At 41.6% G+C, this 20,509-nt stretch overlaps 1 protein-coding gene across 2 annotated transcripts in view; it reads right to left on the bottom strand.

Moving 5' to 3' along the window:
- Positions 1 to 435: 435 nt before the first annotated feature.
- Positions 436 to 20,509, bottom strand: part of gal3st4 (galactose-3-O-sulfotransferase 4) — a 20,353-nt gene continuing 279 nt past the window's right edge. Inside the window, exons 1-4 of one of the 2 annotated variants that reach the window (XM_063187404.1) lie at positions 20,486 to 20,509; positions 5,947 to 6,054; positions 5,194 to 5,497; positions 436 to 4,450 (exon numbers count right to left, since the gene is read on the bottom strand). The exon at positions 20,486 to 20,509 is cut by the window's right edge and continues 279 nt beyond it. In XM_063187404.1, the coding sequence (XP_063043474.1) occupies positions 3,434 to 4,450; positions 5,194 to 5,497; positions 5,947 to 6,050 (1,425 nt within the window). In that variant the 5' untranslated portion in view covers positions 6,051 to 6,054; positions 20,486 to 20,509 and the 3' untranslated portion in view covers positions 436 to 3,433. Of the gene's footprint in view, positions 4,451 to 5,193; positions 5,498 to 5,946; positions 6,055 to 6,756; positions 7,143 to 20,485 lie in introns of those variants that run through there. The other variant, XM_063187403.1, reaches the window with a different exon arrangement.

The following is a 20,509-nucleotide window of genomic DNA, read 5'->3' as shown; positions in this document are numbered from 1 at the left end:
CTACCTCCCATCTGATGTCATGGAATCACTGATTATTAAGTATGTACATTACACTTCAGAGCAAAACAGACTATCCTTATAATCACCATCAGATACCTTGAACTGAATTATAGCGTTAAGATTTACAGTTTTCAGCACTGCGTTCTTGTTTGGACCCTTGCGTTGATCGCCTACTTCCTAGCCAAACACAATGACTCATCTTGAAGGCCATCTGGTTCATCTGTGGTTCATTAGTTCTCATGTCAGAAATCATGCTGGCTGCGTTTTAAACAAAAAAATCCTGCCTTTCATCTTCTTACAAACTATCAAAACTTGAGCCATCCTACTCCCCTCCTGTCAACATAATGACTAAACCTATCATTGTCATTCCATTCTAACAACAAGACACAAAAATGATGACTCTTTGGTGTGCAAAAACAGATGACATTCGTGATCTCCACTTTAACACAAACACATTCAAACAACCATTTATTGCATTGTGACAAAGCCATTGCAACAGGTAACAGGTCAATGTTTCGTCAGTTACGCTATGAAATTCAAAGTAAACATGACCAATATCTTCAAGTTAACATGAACAACACATTATTACATTGTAGTACCTCTTCTCTGGATCAATGAAATGTGTTCCAGATGCTAGTTTACTGAGGGCAAATGAACAAAACTAAATAATAACAGTTAGAGTAATTATGATAACTGTACAAAAATGTACAGCATGACATCCATCCAAGGAGATCAAGTATGTGAGGCTCCTTTTTCACTGGGTCTGGAGTGGCATTCATGAATGAATCGTCCAACATGCAAACATTCTGCTTGTTTCCCATGCGAAATGCAGTCTTATGCACACATAACATGTGTGACAATGGAATGTCAACAGTGCCTACTGCAAAATGTGTTTCATTTTGGGAAATGTACATCATTAAAAGTCATTAATGACAATTGTAAGTTTTGATGCTGCTTAGGTTTTTGTTTGAAATCGTACCACAAAACATTGCACAGTGCAATACAGTCAAATTTGCAAAATATCTTAAGGTCTCAATATTATTCTGAAGGTGGGAAAAAAATCTTCAATTTCAAAAGACAATAAATACAGTATATACACCAACATTTTCCCAGAAAAAAATAAAGTCTTAAAGCCCTGTTCCATTTAAGGGATTTTTATCTAAGGCAAAAACAATTGTTCAAAGGTGTGACAGGTGTTGAAATCTGCTGGATCTCAGCATACTTGAGCGCTGCAAGCATACTGTACCACTGATCACTTAATACAATGTACTCCTAAAAGACCCCCTCCAATATTATTACGTGTTGAGTGTCGTTAATGTCCATTTTGTCCATAGGTCCAGATGGTCAAAGTCATCTTCTACAACATACTATATATCAGGACTACAAGAAGCAGTCAGGGTGGTGGCTCAACATGTCAGGCCAGTGACATGCTCATCATAGAGGGGAATGTGCACACAACTGTCCTGTAACACAAAAAGGGCCCCAGCAGCTTGCAGGGAGCAATGGGAGATTAGCCTGGGACCGATTCACTGGTGTGCATTGAGGGAAACAAAAAACTGTTCATAAGACGATTGTGTGGTATTGTGTCTTGTGTGTTTTCCAGACAGACGGACAGGGTAGGCATTGATTTACTTGCAATTCTATTTCATTTTCATATATTCACTGATGCCCGCATGCTAAATAAATTAAATATGAACACTACTGCAGGTAAAAGGAAAGGCTTAGAGAAGCCAAAAAGGAACTTGAAACATTGATTTCCAAGATGTAGTTCTTTGTTTTTGAGAGCAGAGGCGGGCTATAACATTCAGCAATACTTCATGTTGAGCTGCAAGCTCCAGTCACCAGGAACGGAGACTGTTCAAAGCAGGCATAAAAACTACTGTTATTGATTACTGAAGGGCTCTGGAATCATGCCTATTACAACTCATTATAAATGCAGATTTTATGTCAAATGATCTGTGCAAGGCTGAATAAATACAAATGACAAACTATACTGTTAAGACAATGCATTTCTGTACACATAACAACAGAATTGCTCATTTCAAATCACTTTTTGTAGTTTTTGTGATTTCAAAATCAAAACCCTGGCCTACCCAGGATAAATCAAACGGCAAAAAAGTCTCCAACTCCATCTCCTAAAGTACCCTTGATAATCAATCAATGAAAAGTGTTTTTTTTTCACAGTGTGACCTAGTGGCAACACCTCCATGTATCTCACAGACAAGTCAGTAATAGCTTATTTAGCAATAATGTGTCACTCACAACAAGAGGCCATGGCTGCGGAACAAGGTTCGGGATGGGCTCTAAATTAGAAAGGCCTCATCCCATACGAGGCGATCAAGCATCACGAGGTTGCTTCAAAAAGCTGCAGCATCTTCCTGAATACACAGCCTTAAAAAACGAATGTACCATAATTCCTTAAATATAAAAACCTGTTTTTGCAGGTCGAACCGATAGAGAAACATGGATCATTAACCCAGCAGGTTGTTAACAGAGGCCCATCCTAACCAATACATCCTGTATAGAAAGTGTCCAATGCTGTTGTTCTAAATTCCTATTCTGATTTCTGGTGTTTGACCTACCGCCTGTAGTGTTTCATTTCCTATGCTGAGGGAAGAGAATTCGGTTCCAACCTCAACAATAATCAGGAATGATTAGTGTGTGTGTGTGTGTGTTTGTGTGTGTCTGTCTGTGTGTGTGTGTGTGCGGGCGTGCATGCGTGCGTGTGTGTGTGTGCGTGCGCGCATGCGTGCGTGCGTGCGTGCGACTTTCAAACTGTATTGCAGATGTGTACCCAGCAACGTTCAGTTACTAACATACTGTAGTGTGCAGACACCCCACGTGTGCAGCTATCTTTACGCTTCATACTGTTGTTACCACTATAATCACTTGGCAGGTCGTGAAAAAGCAAAGAACATGAGCTCAGTGGTATATGTTTGTGAGACAGAGGAGAAAAAAAAACAATAGTGTTTCACATTTTGCTGTTTTCTACCCATTCCTGGCCAACCTCTCAGCCTCCTCAGGTTATCACCACACTGCTAAAAGCTAGCCACCCACTGAGTCGCTGACACATCACTGTTATTGCCTGGTTTTCTCCAGCCTCAGCTCCCTGTACCTGCAAGGTACTGCTCTCTCTCTCTCTCTCTCTCTCTCTCTCTCTCTCTCTCTCTCTCTCTCTCTCTCTCTCTCTCTCTCTCATTGTGGGAGCACTGTGTGAGATCTGGAGCGTAAGGGAAACGGATAACATCGTAGTAAGCAAAGGGGGCAGATGGGGAATAGAAGTGTCTTTTGAGGCTTTCACCACCACACGCCTCTCCAGTCTATCAGGTAGTGCAGTGTAAAGGCTATCTCATTGCCTTTCAATTATTTTGAAGTTAGAAAAAATGCTGTTCTGAGGCAAAAAAAGAGTTTTTTTTGTCAACTGTCTCCAAAACTATCTGAGCCGGTCCTGCCCGTCCCTTTCCTTTACAGTTAGTGAAACGTTGCGACCCAACCTGGTCCCGTCCCAGTCTTTCTCCGGCGAGTTCCCTCCCGGGTGCTCTCCGATTTTGGGGGACAAAGGTTCCCTTTTGATAAGTGCTCCTCCGCCGCCACCACCAGCGACACCTGCTCCTGGCGGTGGCTGCTGGTGGGGGAACTGCCTGAGGTCCAGCACGTCCTTGTACTGGATCTCCGGACGGATCATACACAGGCAGGCCTGCCGCGTGTTGTTGTCCAGGCCGGGCTGCAGCTCGTAGCCCAGGATCTTCACCAGGCCGCTCTGGAAAGGTCGGATAGTTTTGTCGCGGATGCGGCTGGCCTCAACGGGCTTCCCGCCATCCCGAAGGCACACCCGAGCCAGGACCTCTCGCCGCGTCCTGAGGAGCATCACCTCGGCCTCCATCCGCACCTTCCCGAAGCGCTCCACCTCCTCCCAGAAGGTGCGGTTGAAGGCCTGGTACAGGTGCCAGTCCAGCGCGTTCCACTCCCGCAGCTTCTGCCTCTGTTCGTCGGTGAGGGCCAACACCGCTCCCAGGCTGCTCTTGCTGCCCCAACTGCTCCCGCCCGGAGGCTTCATCTGCCGGGCATTCAAGCTGAAGGACACCACGGCGTCCAGGGGCCAGCAGAGCGCGTGGCGCAGCAGCACCATGGACTGGTCAAAGTACTCCGAGATCAGGATGAGATTGAAGGACTTCCTGATCTCGGCTTCGCCACGGCGAGCCAGGGCGTAGGAGTAGTTGGCATTGTGGTCCAGGCCAAAATCGTACCACAGCAGGTTGCGGGCGTAGTGGTTGTTGCGCAGCCGGGCGTCGTAGTAGCGCCGAGGGTCGTTGGCGAAGTCCCCGAGGCCCTTGGCTCGCTTGAAGGCCGGGGCCACGGCTTTGTAGTACGCGTAGGAGGACTCGGCCAGCGCCACGGGGTCCCGCAAGATGGAGAAGTAGAAGGTGTCAGGAGGCATCACCTTCTCCACCTGAGAGAGGAGACAGGAGGTGGGATTGTTAAACAGGGATGATGGGTACATTTAGTGTGCAAACTTAGTGTCAAACTATTCCAAGTACAAGGTCAAGTGATAAACCTGGCTAAGTTACTCTACAACAGGAAGTGGTAAACCTGCTAATAGATAGTCCACTGGTGCCCGTTAGCTAAGAAAAAGAGGACTCCAGGCTCTTCTATTAGGTGTTTTACCACTACCTCAAGGTTAATTTAACCTGATTGACTACTTAGCCAGACTCCTGGAGTACTCAGGTTAATTCAAGCAACTAAGTCGATAACAACTTAACAACCAGTCAAGAACGGAGGAAAGCACTCTTGACATTGTGCACGATGTGTGCAATGAGGAATCAAGGGTAGTGACATTTGTCATTTGATAATAATAGCTTTTTTCAAAAGGCTGTGTGGCATTGATCTGTTTGCCTTAACACATTTTGGTTGATACTGTTTATGTCAGTGTGATACCATTTTTAAATGGCTGTAACCGGCTCGATTTATAACTCATCACTGTTCCGTCGTATATTTTGTCTGATGAGTATGGTTGTATTTGGCACCTGAATCACTACACAACACATATTTACAATGCATAAAACATACCACCACTAGAGGTATGGTCAAACAGTATAAGTTTTAAGTAATAACTGTGTAATAACTGTTTGTAGTATCGTGACCGTGTGGTGTGTGTGTGTGTGTGTGTGTGTAGTGTGGCGCAGTACACCCCACCTCTGGCTTATGGAAGCGCATGTGGTTGCCCATGATGTTGAACTCCACGGCCTGTTGCCCACGGTAACCCTTGACCCTGTGGGCGTTGAAGAGCAGAGGATAGCCAAACTGGTAGCCCAAGGGCAGGGCGAAGCGCAGGCCTCTCTCCTCCCCAAAGCGGTACAGCATGTTGAGCACAGTGCTGCTGGCAGTCTTGTGGGTCTTCAGGAACATGACGTGGGTGTGGGGTCTGCATGGCGGCGAGCCGTGAGCGTCTCCAGACGATAGGGGGAAGACGGACCGCGGCCTCTCTTGTTGCATCCAACTGCACAAACGGAGGCAGGAGACAGATTAGAGAAAGGGTCTTACCCTTCCAGAGTCAAGGGGCATGTAGATGACCAACTGACTTAGTTCCGGGAGCAGATCAGATGGATTGCCCTCTTGACGTGCTTAGTTTAGTCTGAAAGGTGTTAAAGTTCCAGCAGACTAGACCAGTCTGGACAATCTACTCTACGTTTCTCTTGTCTGTGTTGTTTTCTTTTGGGTTTATTTTTAACAGTGCACACAGGAAAAGAGGAAAGCTAGCATCTAGAGCAGCCACAAACAAATGTGGTTAAACCAAAGTGCTTACTCGTCAAAAATAAAAGTGACTTGCTTCTTTTTTTTTTGGTCCATATGCATGAACCCAATGATGGATTTTACAGGCTGAAGAATAAAAACAAAGTCAGGTTTAGATATGCATGCCAGACAGATGGACAGATGACATTCTCTGACCTTTTGTTGAAGAAGCCCAGAAGCTGCCCGGTGAATGCAATGGCCACAAACACCAGCAGTGCCTTCCAAACAGGCCCCAGCCGATGGCATCCAAGCCACCGCATTCTCCTGAAAGAAAGGGAAGGGTGTTTCATTTATGTTAGTAGATGTTGCAAATGACTTGACAAACCAGTGTAAGACTTAAGCTAGTCAATGCACGTTTGCTTGTGTCCTTCTTCCTTTGTTTTGTAATCTGTTTAAACTGGTCCGGTCCTTACACACTGCATATTTGGCTGCACCAAGTGGGTGTTTTTTCAATCTCGCCGATACGCATGGTAATGCATCTGCCTTGCATTTCTATTTATAGTCAACGTCGCCTCTCCAAAATAAAGCATTCAGCATTGCCTTGCGTGATGTGTCCACTACTCAGTGTTTATGTTACGTCTTCCATTCTCATCTTAAAAACACACCCCGAGAGCAGGCCAGCCCGCACAGTTGTTTATATGGAGCTGCTTGCGCGTTGTCTTTCATTTGAACACACAAAAAAAATCTGAGAGCGAAGATTTCCCCTTGTCACTCACTCGGTTCACAACGGCGTTTCCTTGCACCTGCTGTCTCCACGTCTAACCTTGCTTTATAACGCTAGAAAATGCAAATCTACTGACTTATATAATGTAAGCTGTGGTTTATCAATGCCCTGCCAATCTGCATAAGCGCGGCCTTTGTTTTGATGCCTTTTGTATCAATGTTATATTGATCGCCTCAAAGGCATTACGCCGTCCTCTGAGTACACAGCCCGGGATGTAGAGTATCCTATCCGGCTGATCTTACCTTGATCTTCGCCTAAAAACCATGTTCGAACCGGGCCGGTGTCTGTGGTACGCGGCGCTTGGCTGCTATGCATCTCGGAGACTACGACCGTGAATGCAGCAGGACTCGCGGTGTCAGTTCGTGGATACATCGCAAATGCAAGAGGGAAGAGGCAGAATATTCCGCCATCATGAAGACGACCCAGAAAATACTGTTTCGGACTTAATGACCATCGACTATTGTACTGGAACGGTATGTCCGACTTCTCAATAAGCGCAGGTTTTGATGGTGAAAGCAGAAGGCTTTGTGACGGCTGAGTGGTGTATTCGTGCGCATGGGCTGGTGCACAGCGAGTGTGGGCTGGTAAGAAAAGGGCGGGGGTAAGGCTGAGATTTATGCACATAAGCATGAACTGCTGCTTGTGCTTTTACGTCATAACTCACTGACGAAAACAGTTTAAAAATATCATTGTACAATTATTCAAAATAGCCATATAGACTATAACAAAACATCTCGAAATAATCTATTTTATTTGGTGTGAGTAGTGCTGGGACAGTCTTTCTAGTGGTAGTGGTGATGACATGGATTATCATCTATATATTCTTTGGATTGGATATCCATAACGAGAAAGCTACTTTAACAATATGTGTTATATGCCAAACAATCTACACTTCACATCACATCGCACCCACCCATCTACTCGAGATCTAGGCCAGATACGACACAATATTTGTAGCCTAATTGCCTCTCCATTTCCCACCAAGGGGGGCACAATTAATTAAGGATGGTGGGTGATATATAACAATCCCCCAGAGTCTTATGTTATGGATATGAAATATTAATGATTGCAAGAATAACACACAATAATTGGGGGTTTCATTTCCTTTGGCAGAGATTCTTGACATTCCATAGGCTACCCAATGAGCTGGGAGGATGCTGAGCCAACATCCATCACCATGGACACAATGGGGTGGGGGTGGACATCATTAGGCAGGAAAAATGGTCAAACCTTTTTCATTTGATAACTAAATGTTCAGTTCATTTAACTGTTAAACCCGCATTACTGTACGCGTGCTAATCGTTTCACATAAAGCATTTTCCTAATCCGCTGGCCTGGCCATCACAGTAGGTCTACTGTCTTATTCCGTTTCATTCACCACCACCAAGGCAGCGGTTCTATTTTTCTCCACAGCCAGAACAATGACTCATTATGACTCACAACAATCTGAACTTGTTCAAGTACAAGTTTCTCACACTTCAGAGAAAAAAAAAACTAGAGTTTCAATGCAGTCTTAGTTTTAAATCAACGGTTGAAAAGTTAACCATACTAAAAGATCACCTTTTGTTTTGTTGCTTTGCTTTTATGCTTTACTTTTCTTTCAGATATTTCGTAATTTTCCTGTGTCCACTTTTTCAAAACTGTTATAAAGTACGTTGTTACCAACAGGGAGGCACTTAAAATGCCGTCCCACACACATATCCTAATCCTCCCTCTGAAATTTGTCCTGCTACTGTAATCTAGACACCAAACTGCAGTTTACACACAAACAAAAAAACCCTTGTAGACACATACAGCCTACCTATAGACTGTTAGGCCTATACGGATGGTTACCTCCCCTACAAACCCCCCTGCTGTTTTTGCTAAAAAAAAAAGCTCAATAAACTTTTCACCCAGCTCAATCTGATGTTTACCAAATTAGTGTTGGCGCATCAACCTAACCAACCCATAAACACAAAACTGTAGGATAGCTCCACCTAGTGAAATAGATAAATGAAAAAAAAAATCATTGCACTTGTAGTGCAGTGCACATTGTCTTTTATCAAGCAGAGATCTTGGACCGCACACCTCTTTTTGTTTCTTGGTCACCTCTCTTATGGTTTACCACTCCCTCATCGGTTTGCCACATCACTTCATCCATTACCCTCAACACACACGCAGGAGGTTAAGACTTCTTTTGAACTCCGAAAAGTGCATACCAATCATACCATTACCAATGCCATTGTAAAGCTCAATGATGATGACGACAGAACAGTAGGCCTACATGACCTCATCTGAAACAACAATGAGTACTAGCCTTACTTCAAGATAGTTGAAGAAAGTTGATACATGAGCACTGAGCAGTATAGTGGCATAACAACCTTATCCTGTCTGTTTCAATGACAAGATAGAGGATCATAAGTTGAGGACGTAATCAAATGTTATAGCACCCATGTAGGCTCATGATGCACACCACTCTCCACTACTGTTCCACTTACATTGTAATAGTTGTTGAAAAGACTTCACTGTGGTACTATAATGCAAAGACATATACCAAGTCTTTTGTAGAGTGATACATTATGACTTTGTCATTACTATTCTGGGGTGTGCCCTTAAAAATAGCTTAGGAGTGATTCTCTAATTCGCCTACACTTTTAAGTCCGTGGATTTTATTTGGCAATTCCACTAACTATTAACTGCATCCAATGATGTTTTGGACATTAGAAAACATTTATCTTTCATATAATACAGAAAGTGTAGACATAGCATTATTTCCCTCAGCAAGAATGAATATTTAATACTGGTTTTGGGCGTTTTCATGCCGTCCTGTTTTCCAAATGTCAGATTCAGTCTTCATATTAGCATGGAAAGAAACTTGTTTTGCCCAAGACGATTGCAAATGTTGATTCACAGTAATCATCACAATATGACAAAACTGTCAGAAAGACCACTGTCCTTTCCATTATACATGAAATTTGCCATTTTGTGTGTGTCCACGAAAACTGTGTTAACCGTGTCACGGTCTGAAACCGCCTCCATAAATCAGTAATGGTTTGGTCTTAGGCCATACGAATAACATCACGTGATGTCATAACCTCTTTGGCAGGATACGGGAAGACTTTTTGGTAAATTTTGAGCTCCATCCTTCCATAATTTAATCCATTCTTTTTCATGTTCTCATAGCGGGAAAATTGCCTGTCAACAGTGTTATCAACATATTCATAAGAATCTGAATTAGAAATCACATGTAGAAAAACACAGATAAAGCATACAGATACATGAATTGATTAAGGTGTTGTGGTGGAACTTCTGAGGTCCTCAGTTAGCACAACACCATAAAAATGGCTGAAATGTCAACGGTGTTACCGTCAATGGTGTTACAATTAAGTATGACAGTCAGGGTTGCCAGATGAGGCTGATGATTTCCAGCCCAAAAAATGTTCAAAATCCGCCCTAAAAACCCGCCAAATTCTATTGATTTATATGGCAGTGGGAAGGTTTTTCTGATAGATGCCATTTTTACCCGCACACGGCCATCCTAAGCAGCCCAATTGGGCGGGAACCAGCCCAATCTGGCAACACTGGTGACAGTTGAGGAGGAGTATGTTTTTGCCCATTTATATCCATATTGACAGACAAACAAACAAAATAATTAGTGTTCTAGGGAGATGGGTTTGTCTGCTCTGTTTTTTTCTCCTATAAAAGTGCCGACTTGTTCCCCTGCACTGTTGACCGTAACACAGTTGAGTTACACCGTTGACTGTTTTGAAAGTGTTTTTGCGCTATTGATCCCTTATGTGTTGGAAAAATCCTATGAACATACACTAGGGATTATCTCTGGAGAAGGAAGTCTTGTGTAAGGAGGGTGACTATATTCAAATCAGACGTTACAGGGATTTGTGATGAAAAATGTGTCAGTCTGTGTCACAGTGACTCATAAAATCCTACTTATGAAGCTCAACAATCACATTTTCTATATCAGTTGCACAGATTAATGACAACATTACTGCTAAGGGACATAAGCACTTTCAAACATATATTGTTTCAACTCTGTAGTATTTTTATATATGTTTGAAATTACATAGTATTTGTCCATAACACTGTTGACAAAATAATTAAGCAAATGTTCGCTTTCATTAGAGTATTTATCAAATGATTTAAGATTAAGCTTGGCAATTTGTTTGTTTGGAAACTTAAATATATACACTATGTAAACATCTAGGTCATTTAGTCGAAAAAAAATACTGATAATTGACATTTTGCTTTTGCCAAAAGCGTAGGGAAATCGTAGAATCACTCTTAGCCAATTGTTGTGAGATGGCACAGATAACATTATGTAGACCTAGATATTGTGTATCCATAAGTGGCATTCTTGCTAGGCTTATTGTATGTGTATTACTTAGACATTTTGCTGACACGTTCCAAGTTGAGGCTGCATACGCTCATGACTTACAGCCCTCACTTTGATTGACAGGTCTCGCTTTACACACTCATACTTCCACTTCTGAGTCTGTTATGGGGCGCTAGGATTTCAACCATGTTTTCATTCCCCTCTTACCCTGCATTCCCCAGTGGTGAGAGATGGGATGTTTCTGATGTCCTACTAGCTGAAATACATTGGAATGCCTGTTGAAGCGGAATGTTCAAGCTGGGACCACATTTAAGTAGGCCTACTGACTTCATCCCATTGAAAATCATGAAGTCAACAAAGCAATGGCAGCGTACAGTGATAAGAATAGCTTATGTTGCACATTACTCCGGAGTTATCATTCTGTGGACAAATAGAGTTGAATCAGACAGGTTAATGGTTGCAAAACCGCTCGTGAACTTTTCTAGCGTGTAGTTATATTGGCATTGCCTCTTTCAGATGATATGGGTAAAATTAAAAGTGCATGGTGTTGTTTACACCTCTTTGTTTATAGCTTACATCTTTGACAGGTGGGCAGTGTTTTTGACCCTCCATGTTTGTAGTTTGTTTGACCTGTTGGCTGGGCTTTCAGGTGGGAGGTAGCTGACTCCTGGTTGCATATTGGGAAGTTCCTACCACTCAGGAACACACGGTCAGTATGCCTGAGTGTTGCCCAACCATAACCAGCTCTTTACATTCTACAATCTGTGTGATACACCATCAAACAACTGAGATATTTTAACATCAAGATATTCCATCTGCCATGTCGAAAGCAGTACACTCCTTCAGACAAAGTTAGGTGAATATAAGCACTTAGGGGTGCTGTTACCAATGTGGTTGCACACCTTCACATTTTGGGAAACACCTGTGTTGGTTGCACCATGCTGGGACTATGTTGGTAGTGGTACCATGTTACTGCATGCCTTGTTGTTGGTTCACACCATTCAAGATTCAAGATGTTTATTTTTTCACTTGCTTCCTTGTGCTGGCACATTTGGCAGTGAAATGAAGGTTGCCACTGCTCTCTGCTGTGTAGGATAGTGAAAATAATAATAATAGTTTTTAAAAAAAGGAAATATGAAAAGAAGGTCATGAAAAATAATTGCAAAAGAAAAAAGTTCTCTTAATAATTTGAGAAGCGGATGTTGGTTCACATAGGCTAAACGTATGCTTTCAGAATTGGGAAACAGTATCACACCTGTATAGTCTAAACCAAGTGAGTTGCTAACAGAGTTGTAAATATGGTTTTTCGGAAACGATAGTTTGAGCAGTTAAGCAATAAGACTGGGCTGGCTGTACATGCCCAAGCCTTTAAAGAGCATGCCCTGTCCTATAAGAAGTCCCAAAATGAGGCTAAAACACTACTACTCATCATCTAGTTATCACTAGAGGTCAATACAAGCCTTATTCTCCACATTAAACAAATCCTGATTTATATCTCTGCTGCGAGTTTTAAAATTACCTTGGGAACAAAATCCGTACCATTTACAAGCGGCTCCAGTTACTACCCACTTGGAGTGACATTCCATCTCTGTCCTCCCCTAAGCAGTCACTCTCCTCCTTCTCCTCTGCAATAACACCACCCATGGCTTAGTCATCGAGGCCAGGCCTACAGTACCACCTGCTTCTCCAACCCCATGCCCACCCCTCTGGTCATCTCCAAACTCTTAGTGCACTGGGGCCCTGCAGCTCCAAGACCACCTAACATCTTGTGGTTTGTAGGATATGTTTCATGTTAGGTTTCAGGGATAAACACAGCACCAAAATGCTTTGGTCATAGTTGTGAATGACCTACTTGTTGCTACTAATTCTGGCCACTTCAGCATCCTTTTGACCTGACAGCAGCTTTCGACATGGTCTGCCATAACACACTGCTCACCCGACCTGAAACACTTTGACATCACAGTCACTGTACTTTCCTGGTTTAGGTTATATCTTACAGGTACAGAACAGTTAGTCAATGTTTTGATTTCCGATCCTTTAGTTTAGTGCACCCATTGCACATGGTGTTCCACAAGGGTTTGTCCTAGGTCCCTTGCTTTTCATTATCTATATCATTAGCTACATCCTCTGCCGGCATAGCCTACACTTTCAGTACTATGCTGATGACAGACAATAAGCCCTTACATCCACCTTCCCTCTCTGACCTGACCAAGTAAAAAATCTTGGTGTCATCACCGATTCTTCACTTTCTTTTGACTCCCACAAAAGAAATGTCACTGAAACACAAGTCTTTTGTGTGAAAACCATCTCCGTACTCTGACACTGCAGATGTATCCGTCCAAAGCCAAATTCATTAGAAGGGACGTACTGTCATTGCACATTTTCCTGTCATCTGGAGACTGGAGTAGTTCATTCATGAATCGTTAACTCATTCCCAAATTCATTCATGTGAACTTCACCAAATTTGGTACACATCATCTGCAGACAATATGTAATCAACATTGTGACTCAAATTGCCACCAAAAAAACATTACTATGACATTGCTGAAGATTTTAGTTAACAAATGAAGACTTGGTTATTAACATTTGAATGTCCGCTTGTTCACACTAAGTAAGGACTCATTTAGGCATTGGACAAGTTATGGTGATTAACAAACTCAAAGATAGCTTCTGTAGTCGTTTTGTGCAAATAGTATCATCTACAATCCAACTCACGTTTGGGGAAAAAAACACAGTAACTAGGCTACGTCTTAACAACATTGCTATAACATCACAGAGAGTCCTACGAAACAGATGCAGACTTTTCCATTTTGGTAGCAACATGCTTGTAACGGAGGCTCTTAATGAAAGGGTTAAACTCTTAACACATGACCCATGTTATAAAATTACTGTAATCAGAATGGCAATCTCCAAGTCACCAAGTACTGTTGAAGACTCTCTTTGTCTCAGTATATTGTAGTAGCATGGTATATAATAATTAAGTCTTCCACTGGCAGAACAGTGAGCATTACGAAGCAACCAATTTTGAGCATCACAATCTGTTTTTACAAACCGGAAGTCATGGGTGGACAGAGAAGTAAAAGCTACCTTAAAGCAACACTGAATAGTCTTCCTACTGGTTGGAATTGGAGTTGTCAATCTCTAAACTCAACACAACGACGAGGGACGCTGTGCCCCACTGAACTCTGAGGTCACGCATAGTGGAGAAGAGCACGGCTTAGAGTCAAGGGGGCGGGGAGGGGAGGCGAGCAGCCAAGATGCTGGTTAGTTAATTAGTTCATTTTTCAGGTCACAGATGCAGAGAAGGGGCCTAGTTCCCAGAAGAGAAAAACATAAACCCGTGTCATGTAAAATAAGAGATTTTCAACAGTGACTATATACTCTACATACAGTAGATGTCAAATGCAGTGATGTGGACTTGTGACTTGGACTCGAGTCAGATTTGAGTCACAAATTGATGACTTGATGAGCTAATGACCTAATCATTTTTAGATTGCATCTGGCAAAGGGGGGCATGCACAACAGTGTGGAGAGGTAATAAATGAATGACCAAAAGTAGTTGTTGTGTGTACAATACATGGACTTGAAAAAAATAACGGGACTTGGACATGACTTTGCATCTGCACTTGTTCTGTTTATTTCCTGTGCACTTTGTATCGACTAGTGATGTTGGCTATGATTATGCCCTTGATTGTAAGTCACTTTGGTAATAAAGCGTCTGCCAAAGATAAATTTCTTATCTTATCTTATCTTATACTGTATAATAATATTAAAAATAAATAAATCTGACTTGATTAGAGGGACTTCAGACTTGCAAATTGTGACTTGCAAATTAGAAACTTGGTCCCATCTCTGGTCAAATACATTTGGGTTGAGGACATTCTGAAGAGATGTCCTCGGGACTACCAGTAGTTGAAAATCATCCCCTCTGGAGAACTCTTGTAAACCTGAATGTGTCCCACCCCCTTCATATTCCATCCTGAGGTAATCTCTGTTGTAAGGAGAACAATTAGGGCATGAAACTGATACTACATACATGAAGGGGTGTGGTTTGGGGAAATTCATTCATTTTGTTCTGTATTTTTCAAATAACAACGCAGTCACTATGAAAAGCAGACACACTGTTACTGTAAATGATCAGTATAAATGCAAAATGCTGTGTTAGAGCCGTAAACAAAGGCAGATGATTCAGAGGGCACTGAGGATGACTGTGACCAAGGTCTTCCTTTGCAGCTGAAGCCCAGTCTTAACCCTACACCCCTTGCACTGCACAAGATCTGACTTGAAATACATTAAGAACAAGTGACTTTTTTGGTATTTTCAAATTTCACCATAGTTATTTATTTTTAGATGTTTTTAAATGATTTCAAAAAGGATTTTTAGTAGATCTCAAACAACCGGCTACAGGCTGCATTCCATAAATGTGCTGTACTCGCCGCTCAGCATGGACGCAAAAAAATAAGAAAATATTTGTCATGTGTTCCCACTAAAAGTTTACAGTCCAGAAACCATTTCACCTGTGACAATGAATTGTGCTATTTTCATATGATATTTGAATGTAGCATTTCAGCAAGATATCTTTACTGTCTGCTTTGCATGTTCAGTCTTCCCTGTACTACACTCGTATCCTCACACACCTTTCCTGCAGTGGAACGCCTTTCCATTCATGACACTACACTGAGTCTTTACTAATAAATTGCAGCATGGTTATTGCTATTCTGGAAATGACAAATGTATAATTGGTCCGTGTCTTGACACATTAAAGGGACACTGTGTGAGATTTTTAGTTTTTTTTTTTACAGAATTCATGCTGCCCATTCACTAATGTTACCTTTTTCATGAATACTTACCACCAGCATCAAATTCTAAGTATTCATTATGACTGGAAAAATTGCACTTTTCATACATGAAAAAGGGGATCTCCTCCATGGTCCGCCATTTTGAATTTCCAAAAATAGCCATTTTTAGCTGCAAAAATGACTGTACTTGGACCATACTAGAAAATATTTGTTTATTACTTAGTAAACTTTCATGTAAAGATCAAATTTGGCGATAGGCAGCCCAGTTTCAATGAGCAGCATAGTTGCAGTACCTTTTTTGACCATTTCCTGCACAGTGTCCCTTTAAACAAGTTATCTCTGGATGTTTCACCTTTAAAGGGTGTATAACACCAGTGTGAAATGAATGTTGGAAGGATGAAAGTTCTCGAAGGATGAAAGAATGATAATATGATGATATTTCAGATTTTTTTCTAGGCTAGAAAACTGTTCAAAAAACGTCTACCTTGGCCCTACTGTGGCTCAAGCAGTAAGGCACTGCACTGCTACACCGGCGACCCGGGTTCGATTCCGGCCTGGATCCTTTGCCCCCATTCGCTTCCTGTCTACCACTTAACTGTCCTATCACAAATAAAGCTAAAAAAGCCAAACATATCTTCCAAAAAATGTCTACCTCAAAAGTTAACAACTACAGTGAGTCCAATATGTATTTGATCCCTTTCTGATTTTGCCGGTTTGCCCACTAATAAAGACATGATCAGTCTATAAATTTATGATAATATGTATTCAAACATGGAGAGACAGAATATCAAAAATAAATTCCAGAAAATAACTTAAAATAATATATTTTAATTTATTTGTATTTAATTTAGGCAAATAAGTATTTGACCCCTCTAGCTAAAGAAGATAAAGTGCTTTGTGGAAAAGCCCTAGTTGTCTAGCACTGAGGTCAGATGCTTCTTTTAGTTGATGACAATGTTTGTGCATATAGTAGAAAATATTTTTGCCCATTTTTCTTTGCACATTATCTCTAAAACATTAATAGTTTGTGGCTGTAGCTTGGCAAATGGGACGTTCAGTTCTCTCCATAGAATTACTATAGGGTTAATATTTGGAGACTGTCTAGGCCACTCCACGACTTTAATATGCTTCTTATTGAGCCACTCCTTCGTTGCTTTGACTGTATGTTGTGTATTATTGTCATGTTGGGAGATCCAAAAATGGCCCACCCTTCAGTGTAGTGGTGGAGGGAAGGAAGTTTGCACTCAGGATTGCACATTACATGTCTCCCTCCATCCATTCGTTGACGATGTGAAGTTGTCCTGTGCCTTGGCCACACACACACCCTCAAACCATAATGATACCACTTTCATGCATGATGGTGAGGAGGGTGTTCTTGGGATCATAGACAGTAGTACTCTTTCTCAAAACACATTGAATTGTGATAATGCCAAACATCTTGATTTTGGTTTCATCTGACTACAGCACCTCCTTATCATATCCTAAATCAGTCTGATGTCCGTTGGCAAACCTCAAGTGGGACTGCACAGGTTCCTTCTGAAGTAAAGGTACCATGTGTGCACTACAGGAATTTAAACCTCTGTGGCATTAAGTGCTACCAGTAGTTTTCTCGGTGATTTTGGTCAGTAGCTTTGATATCATTGCCTAGTTCATACCGTATAGCTCTAGGGTGATTTCTTTCTGTTCTCATGATTATCAAATCCCTACAAAAGGTAAAATCTTGTATAGAACCCCAGACAGTCTGATGGATAGTCATTTTGTATTCCTCACATTTTGGAAGAAATGCATCAACAGCTGGGTCATTAATACCAGTCTCTTTCTTGTGGCTTTGCAGCCCATTTAATCTTTGTTCAGGTCTAAAATCGTGTCCCTGATATCATTTGACCACTCTTTGGTCTTTCCCATGCTGGTGAGGTTGGAGTGTGACTGATTCACTCATACTATGGACTGATTCTGCTGATTCAATGTGTCTTTTATGCATGTTAGTATGTACAGGTGTCTTTAATTCAGATGACAAGTTGATCGGAAGTGCCCATCTGGTCTGTGGGCCCGGAACTGTAATCAGTTGGCAGGGGATCAAATACTTATTTTGCTCGATGAAATGGAAATAAATTAATATATATTCTCTTCAGTTAATTTCTGGATTTTCTTTTTGATATTATGTCTCTCCATATTAGAATACATATTATCATAACATTTATTGACTGATCATGTCTTTGTTAGTAGGCAAACCAACAAAATCAGCAAGGGATCAAATACATATTGGACTCACTGTATCTACTTATTCTTGTACAGTTCCTTGCCCAAGGGACAGTCAAGTCAGTGTTAGGACTGTTCCAAATCCCCTACAGGAGATGCCTTCTCTAAATGCACTGCATGGCATTATCACATGGACTCCTTTAAGTTCACAATGAAAAGCTACCTTGATGTAAGACAACACTGGCGCTCGGTTGTTCAAGCTTTTAGCCAAGTGCGTTTTACTTCTAGCACTTTCAGTAGACGTGTTACCTTGCAACAAGGGGGGCCATGCACTCTACTGTAAGGGGGTGTTTCTCTCTCTGTCTCTTGTGGGATCTTATAACACGAACAGGCAGGCAGACCCTGAGCAAGTAGTGCCCTGAGGAAAAAAAGTGAGACGGGGCCCTGTAAGTGCTAAATATAGGTCTAAAGCCTCTAATCGTGTGAATGAAGCTGGCCTCCATGAGCCTGTCTGCAGGCCTGACCAGCTGCCTCTTCTTGACCTGCATCTGTGACCAGCACGGAAGACGATTGGTGTTTGTGTTGTGCCCACACAACTCATTTGCACAAGGTCTATTCTGTGGTGTTGTTTCGACACGAAGGGAGTTGAATTTAGCCTTCGTGGCATTGGCCCCATTTGCAAAAGTGTTGAATTCCCAAGGAAGAATGGGTGGAAACATATGTTGCTTTGCAACACTAACAAACAAACAAACAAACAAACAAACAAACAAACAAGTAACATTGCACAAGTTACTGTATAGTGAGTCACACTAAATATAGTAGTAGCTACACTGCTATTATACTTTTACTATGGCTTACCTATTTAACATGTTTTGAGTTTCTTTTTGCATTGCATAGTATTTTTGGTGTTCTTTAAGCAAAAGGCAAACTGACTACAAAACTAAAAGACTTGAGTTTAACATCTGTGATTTTGGTCCTTCTCTGTCCGTAAGTGTTGAATTAATAACACTGCATAATTTACCACGTATAGTTGGTCAAAAACTTATAAAACATATAACTATATTTCTTCTATAATTTTGCAATACGTTTTTTTTTTCATTTTAGTTATAGGCTACAGTATTTATTTTATTTATGATTTTTTTTTCTACTTTTGGCTTACACTTTTGGATGCATAGTTATAACTTTTCTTTTCATAGATAGATCATACTGTTAGTTGTGGCGTTCTTTAGGATAAGGCAAACTTACTTTAAACTTTGATGGGAACTGTGAAATATGACAGACTGATCTGAATGCGCCACTCAAATGTAAGCCCTGCCAAACATGTGTTTGTGATCCGCATTCATCAAGCAAACGCAAGAACCTGCACACTGTAAGTAGACAAGGACTCTTGAAGTGTTGAATTCACCCCGCAGAATCTACTGTGCACCATCCACATGACCAACACCACCAGCTCTTGTATTGTAAAATCATGTCTTAGATCTACTGTGAAACACAATTTCAATTTAAGCTTTGTTTGTGCGCAATTCTTTTTGTGTAGTTAACTGATAATAAAAAAAGATCAAATGACTTAATAAATCACATTATCATTCACATTCCACAGTGGCAGCTAACCCCCACCCCCCAAACAATCTTTCCAAAGCAGAAGGTTCGCAGTCAGCTTGAAGTGACTGTGTTGGGATCATGGCCCTGGCCCAGATTCCGCGTCATAAATATTTCAGAAAGCATAGTCTCCATCTCCGTTGCTACCGGTGTGTATTATTTAGCAGTCTATCACATGGTTTGCAATTGAAAGCAGGCTGGAGGCGTATTCATGAGTGCATGCTATCGTCATGCGTTCACTGACAATGCCAGTCAACTTGTATGATGTAAACAAAGCTTTGAATTGGCCATGTTCCATTAAGGTGCAACTTGAATTTCTTGGTCTGAAAGTGGGAACGGCAATGTTTTGACAGTGTTTGCCTGGTTCTCTCTCAGATTTGTTCTATTAGATTTTCTCTAGGAGATGACGAGATAAGCCAAGAATCATTCGAGAATGTGTGCCTACAGTGCCGTATGCGTGCAGCGTGGCACAGTCAAAAGATCCTCTGGTACAGTGGTTCAGTAGAATGGTGTTTGTCAATAGAGGCGAGTGCAAACTTGAATTGGACATAGTTTGGTTAGTTTCATGGTCCAGTTATTCGGGTTGGCTCTACATGGATCACTTGCCAACATACAAGCAACTAATCGGCAGCCCAAATACTTATATTGCATGTGAAGAAAGACGCAACCAAAACCACGAGGTTACTATGACATAGGATGAACCAAACGAGATTATAGCCTCACTAATCGACCCAATACCTCCTTAATCTCTTTAATGCCAAGGTGTCAACAACTGCCATCCAAAGCAGAAGGTTACGGATAAGTGGTTTCTAGACGCAACTTCGTTATCATGATCCCAAAACATAATGTACAAAAAAAGTCTAAATTGGGACGTGTGGTCCAATATCAGCACATTTTAAAGGGGAGCGTAAAGATTGCATAGCGGTATAGCGGTGTCATATGTCCGCAATCTTTCGAGAGCGCCTGACTGTGTATCTTCACTTCAAAAAGTTACAGCATGGATGACCATCATTAAACGTTTTCAGCAAAATAGCACGAACTTACCTTGATTCTTTATCTGACCTCTGA

The sequence above is a fragment of the Engraulis encrasicolus genome, chromosome 21, assembly GCF_034702125.1.
Source record: "Engraulis encrasicolus isolate BLACKSEA-1 chromosome 21, IST_EnEncr_1.0, whole genome shotgun sequence".
In the NCBI taxonomy this organism is placed as follows: domain Eukaryota; kingdom Metazoa; phylum Chordata; class Actinopteri; order Clupeiformes; family Engraulidae; genus Engraulis; species Engraulis encrasicolus.
This window is presented reverse-complemented; position numbering and strand designations above follow the sequence as displayed.